General features: G+C 52.1%; 4 protein-coding genes across 4 annotated transcripts in view; all 4 read left to right on the top strand.

Moving 5' to 3' along the window:
* Nucleotides 1–9,427, top strand: part of LOC126983273 (uncharacterized) — a 55,779-nt gene extending 46,352 nt beyond the window's left edge. Inside the window, exons 2-3 of the mRNA XM_050835919.1 lie at nt 8,136–8,241; nt 8,475–9,427. Coding sequence (XP_050691876.1) covers nt 8,227–8,241; nt 8,475–9,131 — 672 coding nt within the window. The 5' untranslated portion in view covers nt 8,136–8,226 and the 3' untranslated portion in view covers nt 9,132–9,427. The remainder of the gene's footprint in view (nt 1–8,135; nt 8,242–8,474) is intronic.
* LOC126983269 (protein spaetzle 3-like) lies at nt 39–1,530 on the top strand. The gene is made up of 2 exons (XM_050835915.1): nt 39–192; nt 443–1,530. Exons 1-2 carry the CDS (start codon nt 178–180, stop codon nt 1,121–1,123), a joined length of 696 nt encoding a protein of 231 aa, XP_050691872.1. The 5' UTR covers nt 39–177; the 3' UTR covers nt 1,124–1,530.
* LOC126983268 (protein spaetzle 3-like) lies at nt 6,266–7,598 on the top strand. Its single transcript, XM_050835914.1, has 2 exons — nt 6,266–6,341; nt 6,603–7,598. The coding sequence occupies exons 1-2, from the start codon at nt 6,327–6,329 to the stop codon at nt 7,281–7,283; spliced, it is 696 nt and encodes a 231-aa protein (XP_050691871.1). The 5' UTR covers nt 6,266–6,326; the 3' UTR covers nt 7,284–7,598.
* Nucleotides 9,428–14,132: 4,705 nt separating the features above from the next.
* On the top strand, nt 14,133–15,365 carry LOC126983271 (neurotrophin 1-like). The gene is made up of 2 exons (XM_050835917.1): nt 14,133–14,293; nt 14,404–15,365. The coding sequence occupies exons 1-2, from the start codon at nt 14,279–14,281 to the stop codon at nt 15,064–15,066; spliced, it is 678 nt and encodes a 225-aa protein (XP_050691874.1). The 5' UTR covers nt 14,133–14,278; the 3' UTR covers nt 15,067–15,365.

The following is a 15,365-nucleotide window of genomic DNA, read 5'->3' as shown; positions in this document are numbered from 1 at the left end:
CTAGACCGCTTACTCGTCCCCCTTTAACCACAGTGAAAGTAACAGTCACGCAGCCGACCAATCGCTGCCCATGTCCTTCCGTGACGTCATCAAGGGCTCTGGGTATATAAGGGGACGGCCCTCGGTTCTTCGGCACAGCAAAGTCAGCCTCAAGAACTCTCACATCTTCCCTGCACCATGGCGCTCACAGTGGTAATACATGGGCACACACACACACACACACACACACACACACACACACACACACACCTTTATGGTTGGTCTGTTTTTGCATGCGTTGAAACATTAGTCTGCTGATCATATCTTTCACTGATGAGTTATGAGTTTCCGTTGGCCAGTAAGTGATAATTTAGTACTATCCCCCCCCCCCCCCTCTCTCTCCATCTTTTTCTCATCAACTTTTTCTCCTTTCCTCCATCCTCCCTCCCCTCCCCCCCTGCAGTCAATCCTTCTAGCCAGCGTCGTGGCGGCGGCCCTGGGCTCCCACCCGCCAGCCTACGGCCACCCCCACCCCCCCGCCTACGGCCACCACGCCCCCGCCTACGCCCACTCCTACTGCGATCCCACCGCCGCCCCTGCCTGCGCCGCCAACTCCACGCTTTCCTACTGCCTCGAGGACCCCGAGTACCCTGAGTACGAGATCAAGGGCGCCATCAGCGCCGACCACATCTTCGCCAAGAAGTACGCCGACGTGGCCGACCAGTCCGCCGACGACCTGGTGGAGACGGTGGCCAAGAAGCAGGAGGAGGCCTTCGACTACTCCTACTACACCGGCGCCTCCACCGGCGCCTCCCCCTACGACGTGACCCACTGGGCCGGCCCCGAGGGCTACATCTGCCCCTCCGACGTGGCCTACGCCAGGCCCCGTCGCGCCCTCAACGTGGAGGGCAAGTGGCGCGTCATCGTCAACGACGTGCACTACTACACGCAGACGGCGCGCCTGGAGACCTGCCTGTTCCCCGAGGCCGCCTGCCGCGCCCTGGCGCCCTGCTACAAGAGCCACTGCACGCAGAAGTACGTCTACCACCGCCTCCTCTCCTTCGACCCCTGCGACCCCTACAAGGGCCTCTTCATCGACATCTACAAGCTGCCCTCCGCCTGCTCCTGCCACATCCCCGCCTAAAGAAAACCCTTTGCAATGTCCCTCCCAACACCACCCGCCCCGCCCCGCCCCGCCCCGCCCCGCCCACCTGCTGCCGCGTCAGGCTAGAAGATTGACACTGTCTGCTCCTCTTTCCTGCCACCTGGACCCCGGGGTCGCCGCCTCCTGTAGGGGCGCCCCGCGGACTCGCGTGAGAAGCTCCCAAGAGACCTAGAGAACTGCTTTCTTTACGTACCGCCAACACCACCACCGCCAGTCACAGGAGCCACTTGGGAATTTCTTCACCTTTTCAAGTCCGAACTCAAAATTACGCACCTTTGTCTTTCTCTTCTTCTGTCAAGCAACTTTTCTTCTTTATAACAACATGTGATTGCGAGATGCTGAGAGTTCTTGTCATTATTTTATATTAAACAAAAAAAATCCACAAAGTCTTCCTGTATCCTCCGATCTCTGCTTGGCAAAAACTATGAATGGTCGATAAAATGATAAAACAGAAATCAATAAGAAAAAAAATCAAAGCAAAAAAATGGACACACTTAACATACTCACAAAGACAACGAGGAATTACAAGGCTTCCTCACTAGATAGTATACTTTTTTGACGGAGAAGTAAACCGTTTACACACACACACACACACACACACACACACACACACACACACGCACACACACACACGCGTCATGAGCTCTTTGTCCCCCTCTCCCCTACGTCAACACCAACGTCACCACCTCAAGTATGACGCGTTCACCACTACCATCACCACTACCACCCACCCCCACCATCACCACGGAGAGGCTTCCACCAACAGCAGTGCGGCAAAGGACGGGCACGTTTCTGAGGGCGTGTCCTCTTCTGGTGCTGTGTTGTCCGCCTCGCAGCAGCAGCAGCAGAAGCCATACAGACAGCGGATGGCGTCGCGCTGAGATGCCTGATATTCTTAAACACCTCCCAGGCACACATAGTTGACAAGGCTTTCGTAGGAGTTTTGAGCATTTCCAGGGGTAGTTTTATGACCCTAGTGGTAGTTTGACCCTTCCTCTGTACCGTGAGCCTGAAAATCACTCTTAAGAACCCGACTGATCTCCTTTTTGGTCTTTAGAAGTGGTTGATGTGAGGGGTGGAAGGGTCGGTATACCAGCCTGACAATACCTATAAGTGGACTCCTTGACTGCCTGACGATACTCGCTGCGCAGCCAAGATTAGAAACGTGACAAGGAGCCGATTTCACAGTCCAACACAGTGTCTTCGTAACAGCCCGAACCAAACTATAGAATCCCATACAATCCAAAATTGGGAGGTCCTCGATGCCACACTAACTCCACAAGACTTTTCTAGTATAGTTTCATCAAATTTGTGAACTTAAATATAAACACCAGACACTATACAAGGAAATTTCGAAGGCTCTGGTATTGGTTTGGGAGCTTACTAACCCATCATGAGAAACTGTGAAACTGGCCCAAGGTGTAGGTCTGTTTTTGTTTTGTTTACGAAGCATAGGCAGGTTTTCATCCATATATGCTACGTTAATTATAAAGACAAGTTGTTATAGGGGAAGGGAAGAAGAAAAAAAAGGAGTTATCCGCTACCAGTTGCTCCCCCCCTCCTCCCCCCCCCCCACACACACACACACACACACCAAAAATTAAAAGAAAAAGAACATAATCAAAACGAGCTCAGTAGTAGCAGTAGTAGTGGTAGTAGTAGTAGTAGTAGTAGTAGTAGTAGTAGTATAAATGTCGAAATATTATAGCAGAAGGATGAGACAGAGGAAAAGCAAGAGCAGAAAGTGGAGGAGATGAAGAAGGAGAAGGAGGAGGAGGAGGAGGCGGAGCGGGTAGGAGCTATCTTCTTGGTGGTTAATGTTGAAACAGGGAAAGTTTGAAACCCCTTTGCAAAATTCCTCGCAGGTGTTGAGAAAAGCCGCGAATACTCTTGAAGGGTTGGTCTTATCGTTCCCTAGCAGCCATTACGAGAGAGAGAGAGAGAGAGAGAGAGAGAGGAGTTATTTTCTTTGTTTTCTCCGCTTCTCTTCCTCCCTTGTGTTATTCCACGTGATGCTCTCTCTCTCTCTCTCTCTCTCTCTCTCTCTCTCTCTCTCTCTCTCTCTCTCTCTCTCTCTCTCTCTCTCTCTCTCTCCTACTCCTTTTTCGTTCTCTTCCTCCTTTCCCTTTCGTTCTTCTCTCCCTCTCTCCACCCTAGGCATTATCTCTCCAGCTCCGTTTTTTCTCCTTCCTCTCCCCTTTCTCCTCCTCCTCCTCCTCCTACTCCTCCTCCTTCCTTCCTCCGTGCCTTCGTCAGCGTTGCGACACACCAAGGATACCGTTCCTGTTGTTGTTTTCTATTATTTTGTGTTATTCTCACTGTTGTTAATGTATATACTTTATAAATAAGACTAATCGTTCTGTGTATTCGTTTTGTTATTGTCATTATTATTATTATTATTATTATTATTATTATTATTATTATTATTATTATTATTATTACTTATTTCCAGTTTGGTTATGAAGGCAAGAGATTCCAGGAGAAACTATATTTAGTACTGACGTGTGTGTGTGTGTGTGTGTGTGTGTGTGTGTGTGTGTGTGTGTGTGTGTGTGTGTGTATGTGTGTGCGCGACAAGTTGCCCGTAAGATTATTTATTTACTTGGAGTTTTTAATCAAAGAAGTTGTCCACATAAATAGGTATGTCATGCGAAGCGCGCCACACACACACACACACACACACACACACACACACACACACACACACACTTTCCCACGGAGGAGTAGCAGGTGAGTGTGGTCGCGTGGTCACCAGGTGGCAGCACTGGGCGGAGGCTGCGGCGACGAAGGGAGAAAGTGGCCTCGGAAAGGGGGGGGAGGAGGAGGCAGTAGCAGTAGTAGTAGTAGTAGTAGTAGTAGTAGTGGTAGTAGAAGGAAAAAACGAGGCAAAGATGATGGAACGTTACAGCACCAATGCCAACAGTTGTTCATATTTTGACGTTCTCTCGTGCTCCGAAGATACGCAGTTCCTTCATGGACGTTAAAAGGTCGCCCGGGCACCGCAGACCTCCTTCACGGACAACGGTCCAGTTTTACTCACTCACTCACAACACGACTGCCAAGCCCGGATAAATGGAACAGTCTTGGCAGTCATGTTGTGAGTGCCTGTGCGATAGATACATTAAAAATAGATAAATTTATGGGTAGTGAGGCTAGGTGGGGTTAGGCTGCCTTGTATGAGTCTACCGCCCTCTTGCAGTCTCCTTATGTCGTTGTCGTTGTTGTTGTTGTTGTTGTTTTTAATGAGTCGGATATGCTTAGAATTATAATGGGATATCTCTTGGCCCCAGGGTACATCTTTCCATCGAGTTTCGTGAATATTGGGTCTTTTGAGTTTCACGCGGGGCAGTAGGAAGCCTTTCATTCTGTGCTCGACCACTCCATAAGCCAACTAACACTTACTAATACCCTAACACCAGCTGGAGGCACTCGGGGTCTGGAAACTTATCTTCGAACTTACTTACTTCTTTCCAGCAACTTTCAATACTCGTAATTCGCCTTCAGAGCACTGGCGAGTCTATTTGTCTTCTTTATGGACGCTTTAAATCATTTCGTCAATCCTCTTTTGCATATTTTATTTCCAGTCAATGAGGGCCATTTTCACAGGCCGCCATGATGGGTTAGTGAGCCTCCAAACACCTAAGACTTCGAAAATCCCTTGTATATTTTATCTATTTTTTTACAACAAAGGAGACAGCTCAAGGCCACAAAAAAAGGGAACAATAATAAAAAATAAAAAAGCCCGCTCCTGCTGCTCCTAAGAAGAATCAAAAGAGGTGGCCGAAAGAGGGGTCAGTTTCGGGAGGAGAGGTGTCCTGTTACCTGTATAGTGTTTGGTCTTCATAATTAAGCTAAGAAATTTGAGGAAGCCGTACGGTAAAGCTCCTGCGTATCTGGTCCTGTATCGAAACCCTAACCATTGTGAAGTGTGGCAGATGGAAAAGTTTGGTTCGAGTGATTACAAAGCCCTAAAATTGGACCTGTGACATTGGCTCTTTGTCCCTCCTTGTCTGAGTAGCAATGATCTCTCTTTTTGTGGCTTATGTCTCTAGTGCTTTTGTGTGTTTCTGTTGTGAGGCAGACTGAAGAGTTTGGTTCGAGCGATTACAAAGCCCTAAAATTGGACCTGTGAAATTGGCTCTTAGTCCCTCCTTGTCTGAGTAGCAATGATCTCTCTTTTTGTGGCTTATGTCTCTTGTTCTTTTATGTGTTTCTGTTTTGGTGATAGCTTCTTCCTTTCCGAATGTTTTATGATATGGGAGCGACTTCTTGGTCTCTATAGCAATGATCTTCCTTTCATGGTTTATTTCTTCAGTACTTTTCCGTTCTTTCTCGTCCTTTGCTGCACCTATCCATCATGTTACCTAGAAATCAGGCCTGTAGTTTTTTTGCGTAATCCTTCTAACCCGCGGACAGACGAACAGAGAAACCACACCATTAGGAGCAGCGAGTAGCGGGCTTTTTTTTATTATTGTTTCCTTTTTTTGTGCCCTTGAGCTGTCTCCTTTGTTGTGAAAAAAACAAAAAAAACATAGCCTTCCTCCTCTCCGTTGGTCCAGGTAATTACAGGTAACGAACGCTAATTAAACGAAACATTAACGATTTCCCCGGAAGGTGTCCCACTATCGTTACTCATTAATTGACTTTCCCTTGTCCAGAATAACAAGGATTTTCACTGATTTCTAGGGGGCTTTACCTGCTTCGATCTTACCTGTAATGCTAATGATGTGTTTCTAAAAGGTATATTGTATAAGGCATAGGCGAATGTTTAATTATTTAGGGTTTTTTTTTGAGAGAGAGAGAGAGAGAGAGAGAGAGAGAGAGAGAGAGAGAGAGACTATAATTGGATTGGTATACTTTCTATATAGGTAGATTGTATGAAGCGGAGACGAATGTTGTATTTGTTGTGTTAGAAGGAAACAGATAAACAGGTAAATAGACAGAGACAGACAAATAGATAGTTGCCGAAACATTTATCTGGTCACACACACACACACACACACACACACACACACACACACACACAGGCTATGGGAGGATTACTTTCTATGGTCCCTCAAAGCCTCGGCCCTCCCGTCTATGGAGCGGCGGCGTGACGTCATGTAGGGTAGGTATATAAGGGAGCGCGGCGCCTCCTTCCATACAGTAGGTCCTTCGTGGGTACAACTCTCGCAACTCAGCCATGGCGCTCCTTCTGGTGAGTAGGGAAGTCCCCGATGAGCTAGTCAGGACTCTTAGGCACTACTGTAATACTTGTGTTATTCTTACCTGATGTACGTATAAGGGAAGGTGATAGTATACAGTTGAGTAGTAATGAGGTAAGATGGTTTGGTCTAGTCATAGGGACGGTGATGGCTCAGGAAGGCAATGAAGAGGTAATGACAGGCGCAGAGGAATGGTTGAGGGCCGCTGTTGCCTCAGTGTCTCGGTGGACTAACACACGTCCTTCCTCACACAGTCGGTACTTGTGGCGTGCATCGGGGCCGCCCTCAGCTCCGTGCACCCACCAGCCTACGGCCACCCACACCCCCCCGCCTACGGCCACCACGCCCCCGCCTACGCCCACTCCTACTGCGACCCCACCGCCGCCCCCGCCTGCGCCGCCAACTCCACGCTCTCCTACTGCCTCGAGGACCCCGAGTACCCCGAGTATGAGATCAAGGGCGCCATCAGCGCCGACCACATCTTCGCCAAGAAGTACGCCGACGTGGCCGACCAGTCCGCCGACGACCTGGTGGAGACGGTGGCCAAGAAGCAGGAGGAGGCCTTCGACTACTCCTACTACACCGGCGCCTCCACCGGCGCCTCCCCCTACGACGTGACCCACTGGGCCGGCCCCGAGGGCTACATCTGCCCCTCCGACGTGGCCTACGCCAGGCCCCGTCGCGCCCTCAACGTGGAGGGCAAGTGGCGCGTCATCGTCAACGACGTGCACTACTACACGCAGACGGCGCGCCTGGAGACCTGCCTGTTCCCCGAGGCCGCCTGCCGCGCCCTGGCGCCCTGCTACAAGAGCCACTGCACGCAGAAGTACGTCTACCACCGCCTCCTCTCCTTCGACCCCTGCGACCCCTACAAGGGCCTCTTCATCGACATCTACAAGCTGCCCTCCGCCTGCTCCTGCCACATCCCCGCCTAAGCGCCGCCCCGCCCCAGCAGGCAAATTGTAAGACCCTACCGGAGCCGAGAGAGCCCCGATGGCCACGACGCAAGTACCGACACGCACTGTAACCTTCCCCCGGCGATCAAGAGAAGCCCCGAGATGACTTGAGAACTGCTTTCTTCACGTGCCACGCCGCCACCACCATCGGCCACCCCAGGAACTCCCGGGACGCTCCCAACGCCACTCTCCCACCCCTCTTTTCACTCATTTCCTTCCCTTCCCCACCAAGAGCCACGCTGAACAACACCAAGCGAGAGAGTTGTACTTTTTAATAAATATTTATGAATTTCAGTCAGATTTTATCACCTTTGTATAAACACATGCGCAGTGTGTGTGTGTGTGTGTGTGTGTGTGTGTGTGTGTGTTTCTCATGATGTCTGCTGGGCCTGCATCATGTGCCTGTTGGAGCTCCTTGCATCCCGGTGCTTCCAGCTCCAGGAGTTGAGCCATGATACAAAGGCTTTCAGGTTTTCTCATCGTTCCGAATGAACAGTTCAGTTGTGTTACATAAATAGTATGAGTTTTTCCTAAATGTTATAACAGAGTAAAGGGTTCTGCAATATGAATGGTGTGGATCAAAGACAGCAACAGAGAGTAATAACAAAATATGCATGTCGGCCCAGCCCTGCCCCGCACCACAAGGCTGCGGTGTCTTCATGCCGCCTCCCTCAGCGGCACGCTGCCTGGCGGGGCGTGCGGGTTAGGGCCAAGGCTCCCCGTGTTTACGTTCAGGGAAAAAAACGTAATCCAGAACACATTAGTCACGCGAAGGAACTTTGAGCGGCGGTTCTTCAAGTCAACTTTTCAGTGAAAGTCTCTTATTTTCAGTCGTGTTTCACCTTGATCGCCGGGCCCGGTGGCTATATAAGGCGTCGCTCGGAGGTGTCAAGCACAGTACAACTCTCACGTCGGACTCACAATGCTACTTTCTCTGGTAAGTTCGCAGGGCCGCCCGCCATCTTTGTTTTACTTACGCCTCACACTTTGCCTCATTCTCGGCGACTCTGCCAACAAATAACACTTGTTTCTCTTGAGCTCATTCTTAAATCGTTGGTCGAGTAGCTGCAAACAGTCTTACCATGTTGTCTCCCTTCTCCGCTGCATCGAGACAGTCACCAACCAGCTCATGTTTGTCTCAGCTAACATGTTGTTCCACCTTTCTTCCAGTCGGTATTACTGGCGTGCGCCGCCGTCACTCTCGGCTCGGCCAGTCAACCCCAGGCATCCTACGGCCCCCCACAGACCCACGGCTACTGCGACCCCACGGCCCCCCCCGCCTGTGTCCAAGGCCGTCCCCTCCCCTTCTGCACCGAGGACGACGAGTACCCCGAGTACGAGATCAAGGCCGCCATCAGCGCCGACAAGCTCTTCGGCAAGAAGTACGCCGACGTGGCCGACCAGTCCGCCGACGACCTGGTTGAATACGTGACCAAGTCCCAGGAGGAGGCCTTCGACTTCTCCTACTACACCGGCGTCTCCACCGGGTACTCGCCCTACGACGTGACCCACTGGACGGGCCCCGAGGGCTACATCTGTCCCTCCAAAGTGGGCTACCGCCTCCTAAGGCGCGCCCGCAACTTGGAGGGCAAGTGGCACGTCATCGTCAACGACGTCGAGTACTACACGCAGACGACACGCCTGGACCACTGCCTGTTCCCTCAGGCCGCCTGCCGCGCCCTGGCGCCCTGCTTCAAGAGTAAGTGCGTGCAGAAGTACGTCTACCACCGCCTCCTCTCCTTCGACCCCTGCGACCCCTACAAGGGCCTCTTCATCGACATCTACAAGCTGCCCTCCGCCTGCTCCTGCCACATCCCCACCCACTAGTGGGCGCCGCCCCGCGCCAGCAGGCAGGCTGGCAGGCCGGCCGCGGTCGAGAGGCCCGGCGACCACGACACAAGTACCGACACATCCTGTAACCTTCCCCGGCGATCAGGAGAAGCCCCGAGATGACCTGAGAACTGCTTTCTTCACGTGCCACGCCGCCACCACCGCCGGCCCTCACGCCTCCCGGGACGCTCCCAACGCCGCCCTCCCACGCCTCCCTTCACCCGCTTTTCCTTCCTTCCTCTGAGCCGAGCTGACGCGAGAGTTGTATTATTTATTAAAAACAAAAAATCCCATCCCATCTTAATATTAACCTTGCTTGTACATAGTTCTTTCCCAGGGAGCCAAAATACAAGAAATTTGGGGTAAAAAATAAAATCCTTAGGTTACGCCAGACACTCGCCACTCGAGGCTCGGGTGAACGGGGCACGAACCTTGAACCGGGCGACGGAGCCGAGAAGACGAATGCACCATCAACACTACCACTGCATGTCTGTCTTCCGCCAAAACTAGAGCCACTGCCACCATCACCTCTTACCGCCCTCACCCAACACCATCATCATGAGTCTTAGCAGCAGTTCTAGTATCACCACCAGTAACACCATCACCACAGTCACCTCCACTCATCACCACCTGCCACCAACTACAAGGGTCTCCTCATCGATGTTTCACCACCAGCTCCTCACCAGAAGTTCATCACCACCAGTAACATCATCACCACACCAGTCACACCACCACTCACCACCTCCTCCTCACCGTTCCATCACCACCAGTAACATCATCACCACACCAGTCACACCACCACTCACCACCTCCTCCTCACCGTTGCATCACCACCAGTAACATCATCACCACAGTCACCACCACCTCATTGTTGCATCCGCGTGGCAAGGGATGACGCTGCAGCCCTCGACACACACACACACACACACACACACACACACACACACACACACACGCTCACACTCCGCCACGCCTCTCTCCATTATTACCTGCTTAACTCTTTCCACACGTGCATTTATCAGGTAATTTATCAGGTAATTTCACAAGCTCACCTGCAGAAATCGTGTTACCAGCGGAGAGACATGCTGATGAAAACCCCTGCTAAGTTTAAGTGTGTTAGTATGCATAAGTGTGGATATATGGGAAGCATAAGTATGTGTTAGAATGGATGTCACCCTCGTCTTCGTTATCCAGTTGGTGAGGACCCCCCCCCCCCCTTTTTTTACACCAGAGGAAAAACGTTCAAGTGGCAAAATAAATAACAACGGAAAAAGATCAGAATGGAGACCTGTGACTCTGATGATGCTGTTTATTTTACTTAGCAATGTTATTTTTGTTGCTGTTTGTTTCACGCTGTACTTGCATGGTTTAAAAAGCGCATGTTTGTCATAGCTGCATGTGGTGCTTCGTGTAAGTTAAACGTCACTGCACAGTTGCTGTCCATATACAGGGGCCTTGTCCGCCCTCGTATGAAGTATGCATCTCATGTGTGGGGGGGCTCCACTCACACAGCTCTTCTGGACAGAGTGGAGGTTAAGGCTCTTCGTCTCATCAGCTCTCTTCCTCATACTGATAGTCTTCTACCTCTTAAATTCCGCCGCAATGTTGCCTCTCTATCTTCTATCGATATTTCCACGCTGACAGCTCTTCTGAACTTGCTAACTGCATGCCTCCCCCCCTCCAGCGGCCCCGCTGCACTCGACTTTCTACTCATGCTCATCCCTATACTATCCAAACCCCTTATGCAAGAGTTAACCAGCATCTTCACTCTTTCATCCCTCACGCTGGTAAACTCTGGAACAATCTTCCTTCATCTGTATTTCCTCCTGCCTACGACTTGAACTCTTTCAAGAGGAGGGTATCAGGACACCTCTCCTCCAGTATTTGATCTTCCTTTCGGCCACCTCTTTTGTTTCTTTTTTAGGAGCAGCGAGTAGCGGGCTTTTTTATTATTGTTTTCTTTTTTTGTGTGCCCTTGAGCTGCCTCCTTTGTTGTAAAAAAAAAAAAAAAAATTATATTCGCTCACGATATAACGCTTGTAACTTACCAACAACTCCATTAAAAAAACTCACTTGTACTATATTCATGTTATAATAAGAGTTGACCCTATCTGTCGAAATATCTGTATCACGTTGTCATGCTCTAGTTAACACGCGAGCCTTTGTTTGGTGACGTCATATATACAAGCCCGAGATCCAAGCGGCTGACGGATCTCTCTGGTCTGTACGGGTTTGGTTGGATCGAGTCTGCACGGGTTTGGTTGGATCGAGTCTGCACGGGCTTGGTTGGATCGAGTCTGCACGGGCTTGGTTGAATCGAGTCTGCACGGGCTTGGTTGGATCGAGTCTGCACGGGCTTGTGTGGATCGAGTCTGCACGGGTTTGGTTGGATCGAGTCTACACGGGTTTGGTTGGATCGAGTCTGCACGAGCTTGGTTGGATCGAGTCTGCACGGGCTTGGTTGAATCGAGTCTGCACGGGCTTGGTTGGATCGAGTCTGCACGGGTTTGGTTGGATCGAGTCTGCACGAGCTTGGTTGGATCGAGTCTGCACGGGTTTGGTTGGATCGAGTCTGCACGGGTTTGGTTGGATCGAGTCTGCACGGGCTTGGTTGGATCGAGTCTGCACGGGTTTGGTTGGATCGAGTCTGCACGGGTTTGGTTGGATCGAGTCTGCACGGGCTTGGTTGGATCGAGTCTGCACGGGCTTGGTTGGATCGAGTCTGCACGGGTTTGGTTGGATCGGGTCTGCACGGGTTTGGTTGGATCGAGTCTGCACGGGTTTGGTTGGATCGAGTCTGCACGGGTTTGGTTGGATCGAGTCTGCACGGGTTTGGTTGGATCGAGTCTGCACGGGTTTGGTTGGATCGAGTCTGCACGGGTTTGGTTGGATCGAGTCTGCACGGGTTTGGTTGGATCGAGTCTGCACGGGTTTGGTTGGATCGAGTCTGCACGGGCTTGTGTGGATCGAGTCTGCACGGGTTTGGTTGGATCGAGTCTGCACGGGTTTGGTTGGATCGAGTCTGCACGGGTTTGGTTGGATCGAGTCTGCACGGGTTTGGTTGGATCGAGTCTGCACGGGTTTGGTTGGATCGAGTCTGCACGGGTTTGGTTGGATCGAGTCTGCACGGGCTTGTGTGGATCGAGTCTGCACGGGTTTGGTTGGATCGAGTCTGCACGGGCTTGTGTGGATCGAGTCTGCACGGGCTTGGGTGGATCGAGTCTGCACGGGCTTGGGTGGATCGAGTCTGCACGGGCTTGGGTGGATCGAGTCTGCACGGGCTTGGGTGGATCGAGTCTGCACGGGCTTGGGTGGATCGAGTCTGCACGGGTTTGGTTGGATCGAGTCTGCACGGGTTTGGTTGGATCGAGTCTGCACGGGTTTGGTTGGATCGAGTCTGCACGGGCTTGTGTGGATCGAGTCTGCACGGGTTTGGTTGAATCGAGTCTGCACGGGCTTGTGTGGATCGAGTCTGCACGGGTTTGGTTGGATCGAGTCTGCACGGGCTTGGCTGGATCGTCTACATAAGGCTTGGCTGGATCGTCTACATAAGGCTTGGCTGGATCGTCTACATAAGGCTTGGCTGGATCGTCTACATAAGGCTTGGCTGGATCGTCTACATAAGGCTTGGCTGGATCGTCTACATAAGGCTTGGCTGGATCGTCTACATAAGGCTTGGCTGGATCGTCTACATAAGGCTTGGCTGGATCGTCTACATAAGGCTTGGCTGGATCGTCTACATAAGGCTTGGCTGGATCGTCTACATAAGGCTTGGCTGGATCGTCTACATAAGGCTTGGCTGGATCGTCTACATAAGGCTTGGCTGGATCGTCTACATAAGGCTTGGCTGGATCGTCTACATAAGGCTTGGCTGGGTCGTCTACATAAGGCTTGGCTGGGTCGTCTACATAAGGCTTGGCTGGATCGAATCTGCACAAGGCTTGGCTGAATTAAAGAACGACTTTTTTTTTTTTTACGTCTACGCCTATAGCGCCGGTGGGCTTGCTTGAGGGGCCAGGATGGTGTTCAGCCCCAGCCCGTCATGGCGCAGGCAAGTGTTTATAGTGGCGCCATCTTCTCTTGGCTCATACCGCCCCCCGGAACTCGTTCTTGATTCACTTGGACGGTTTCCTCTAGAGTCCGGGTTGATGGGTGGTCTTCAGGACAGCATGTGGGTAGTTTTAAGCCACTCGGCGGTGACTGAATAATCCGAAGTGGTAGCGTGGGGATTCGAACTCGCGTCGTCCATCACGTGGTGAATGTGGGCCCAGCACGCTACCACTCAGCCACCGCCTACCCCGACCCCTACCCCGACTGCCTGGAACATGACGGACTTCACGCAAACTTGTCATCGATATCAACAGTTTCTGGGTTGACAGTGCGCTTGGCAGGAAGACAAGTGTGATCCTTTCTTTTGCTTTTCCCATATCGTTTTTTTCTCCAAATGGATGGTAAATATGGCGAGTTTGTTTCGCTTTATTTTCTTCTTCTTTCTCTTTTTACTGCTTATCGTGCTCTTGCCTCTGTTATTTTTTGTCCTGTTGTGGTCTCGTGTCTCGGTGTTATACTGTTACCTCGTGTGCTCTCCTCCATCCTGTTGTTCTTACTGTTGGTGATGGTGGCGATAGTGACCATGCTGATGATGATGATTATGATGATGAAACAAGAAAAAACAAAAGTCCAAAGAAATAAAGAGAAAATGACGATATGGAGGAAGAATATTAATGTATACAATACCAAATCACTAGTGATCTAGGGAAATATTTTCTCGTTCTACGTATTTTTTACTGAATATTTCGAGTGAACGTGATTTTGTTGGCTTCTCCCTTCCCATCTCTCTGCTCCTGGCGGCCTCCTGCCGGGGAGGGGCTGACGGGCCGCCGCGAGGAATCCCCCCCTCCCTCCCCCCCACCCCCACCCCCGCACCCTGCCGTGCGCCTCGCCCTTCACCGCCTCCTCTGTTTGTGCTCCCACGCCTCGAAGACTTTCTTGTTGCGTCACGCCACCGCCATTAAGCTCTTGATGAAATAAATAATGGCGGAGATATATTTAGCTCCATACAGCCGTGACTCACGTCAGCGGAGGTATATAAAGAGGGCGTCTGTTGACTGCAGTGTCAGTGCAACTCTCGCTTCAGCCTCAAGATGGCTTTTATCTTGGTAACGTTCGACGAAGAGGATCAGAACTGTTATATAAAATGTATTTTCTTCCCTGCTGATCACCAGTCAGCAGAGGCCTATCACGACTAACATCTTTTTCTCTCTTCCAGTCGGTATTTCTGGCGTGCGCCGCCGTCGCTCTCGGCTCGGCCAGCCATCCCCCCCAGACCTACGGCCCCCCGCCGTCCCACAACGCCGGCTACTGCGACCCCACGACCCCGCCCGCCTGTGCCCACGGCGGTGACGTCTCCTTCTGCCTCGAGGACCCCGAGTACCCCGAGTACGAGATCAAGGGCGCCATCAGCGCGGACAAGCTCTTCGGCAAGAAGTACGCCGACGTGGCCGACCAGTCCGCCGACGACCTGGTTGAACACCTGACCAAATACCAGGAGGAGGCCTTCGACTACTCCTACTACACCGGCGCCTCCACCGGGTACTCGCCCTACGACGTGACCCACTGGACGGGCCCCGAGGGATACATCTGTCCCTCCAAAGTGGGCTACGCCCGCCCCAGGCGCGCCCGCAACGTGGAGGGCAAGTGGCGCGTCATCGTCAACGACGTCGAGTACTACACGCAGACGGCGCGCATGGAGTACTGTCTGTTCCCTCAGGCCGCCTGCCGCGCCCTGGCGCCCTGCTTCAAGAGTAAGTGCGTGCAGAAGTACGTCTACCACCGCCTCCTCTCCTTCGACCCCTGCGACCCCTACAAGGGCCTCTTCATCGACATCTACAAGCTGCCCTCCGCCTGCTCCTGCCACATCCCCACCCACTAGTGGGCGCCGCCCCGCGCCAGCAGGCAGGCTGGCAGGCCGGCCGCGGCCGAGAGAGGCCCGGCGGCCACGACACAAGTACCGACACATCCTGTAACCTTCCCCCGGCGATCAGGAGAAGCCCCGAGATGACCTGAGAACTGCTTTCTTCACGTGCCACGCCGCCACCACCGCCGGCCCTCACGCCTCCCGGGACGCTCCCAACGCCGCCCTCCCACGCCTCCCTTCACCCGCTCTTCCTTCCTTCCTCTGAGCCGAGCTGACGCGAGAGTTGTATTATTTATTAAAAACAAAAAATCCCA

This window comes from Eriocheir sinensis, chromosome 53 (assembly GCF_024679095.1).
Source record: "Eriocheir sinensis breed Jianghai 21 chromosome 53, ASM2467909v1, whole genome shotgun sequence".
Lineage (NCBI taxonomy): Eukaryota > Metazoa > Arthropoda > Malacostraca > Decapoda > Varunidae > Eriocheir > Eriocheir sinensis.
This window is presented reverse-complemented; position numbering and strand designations above follow the sequence as displayed.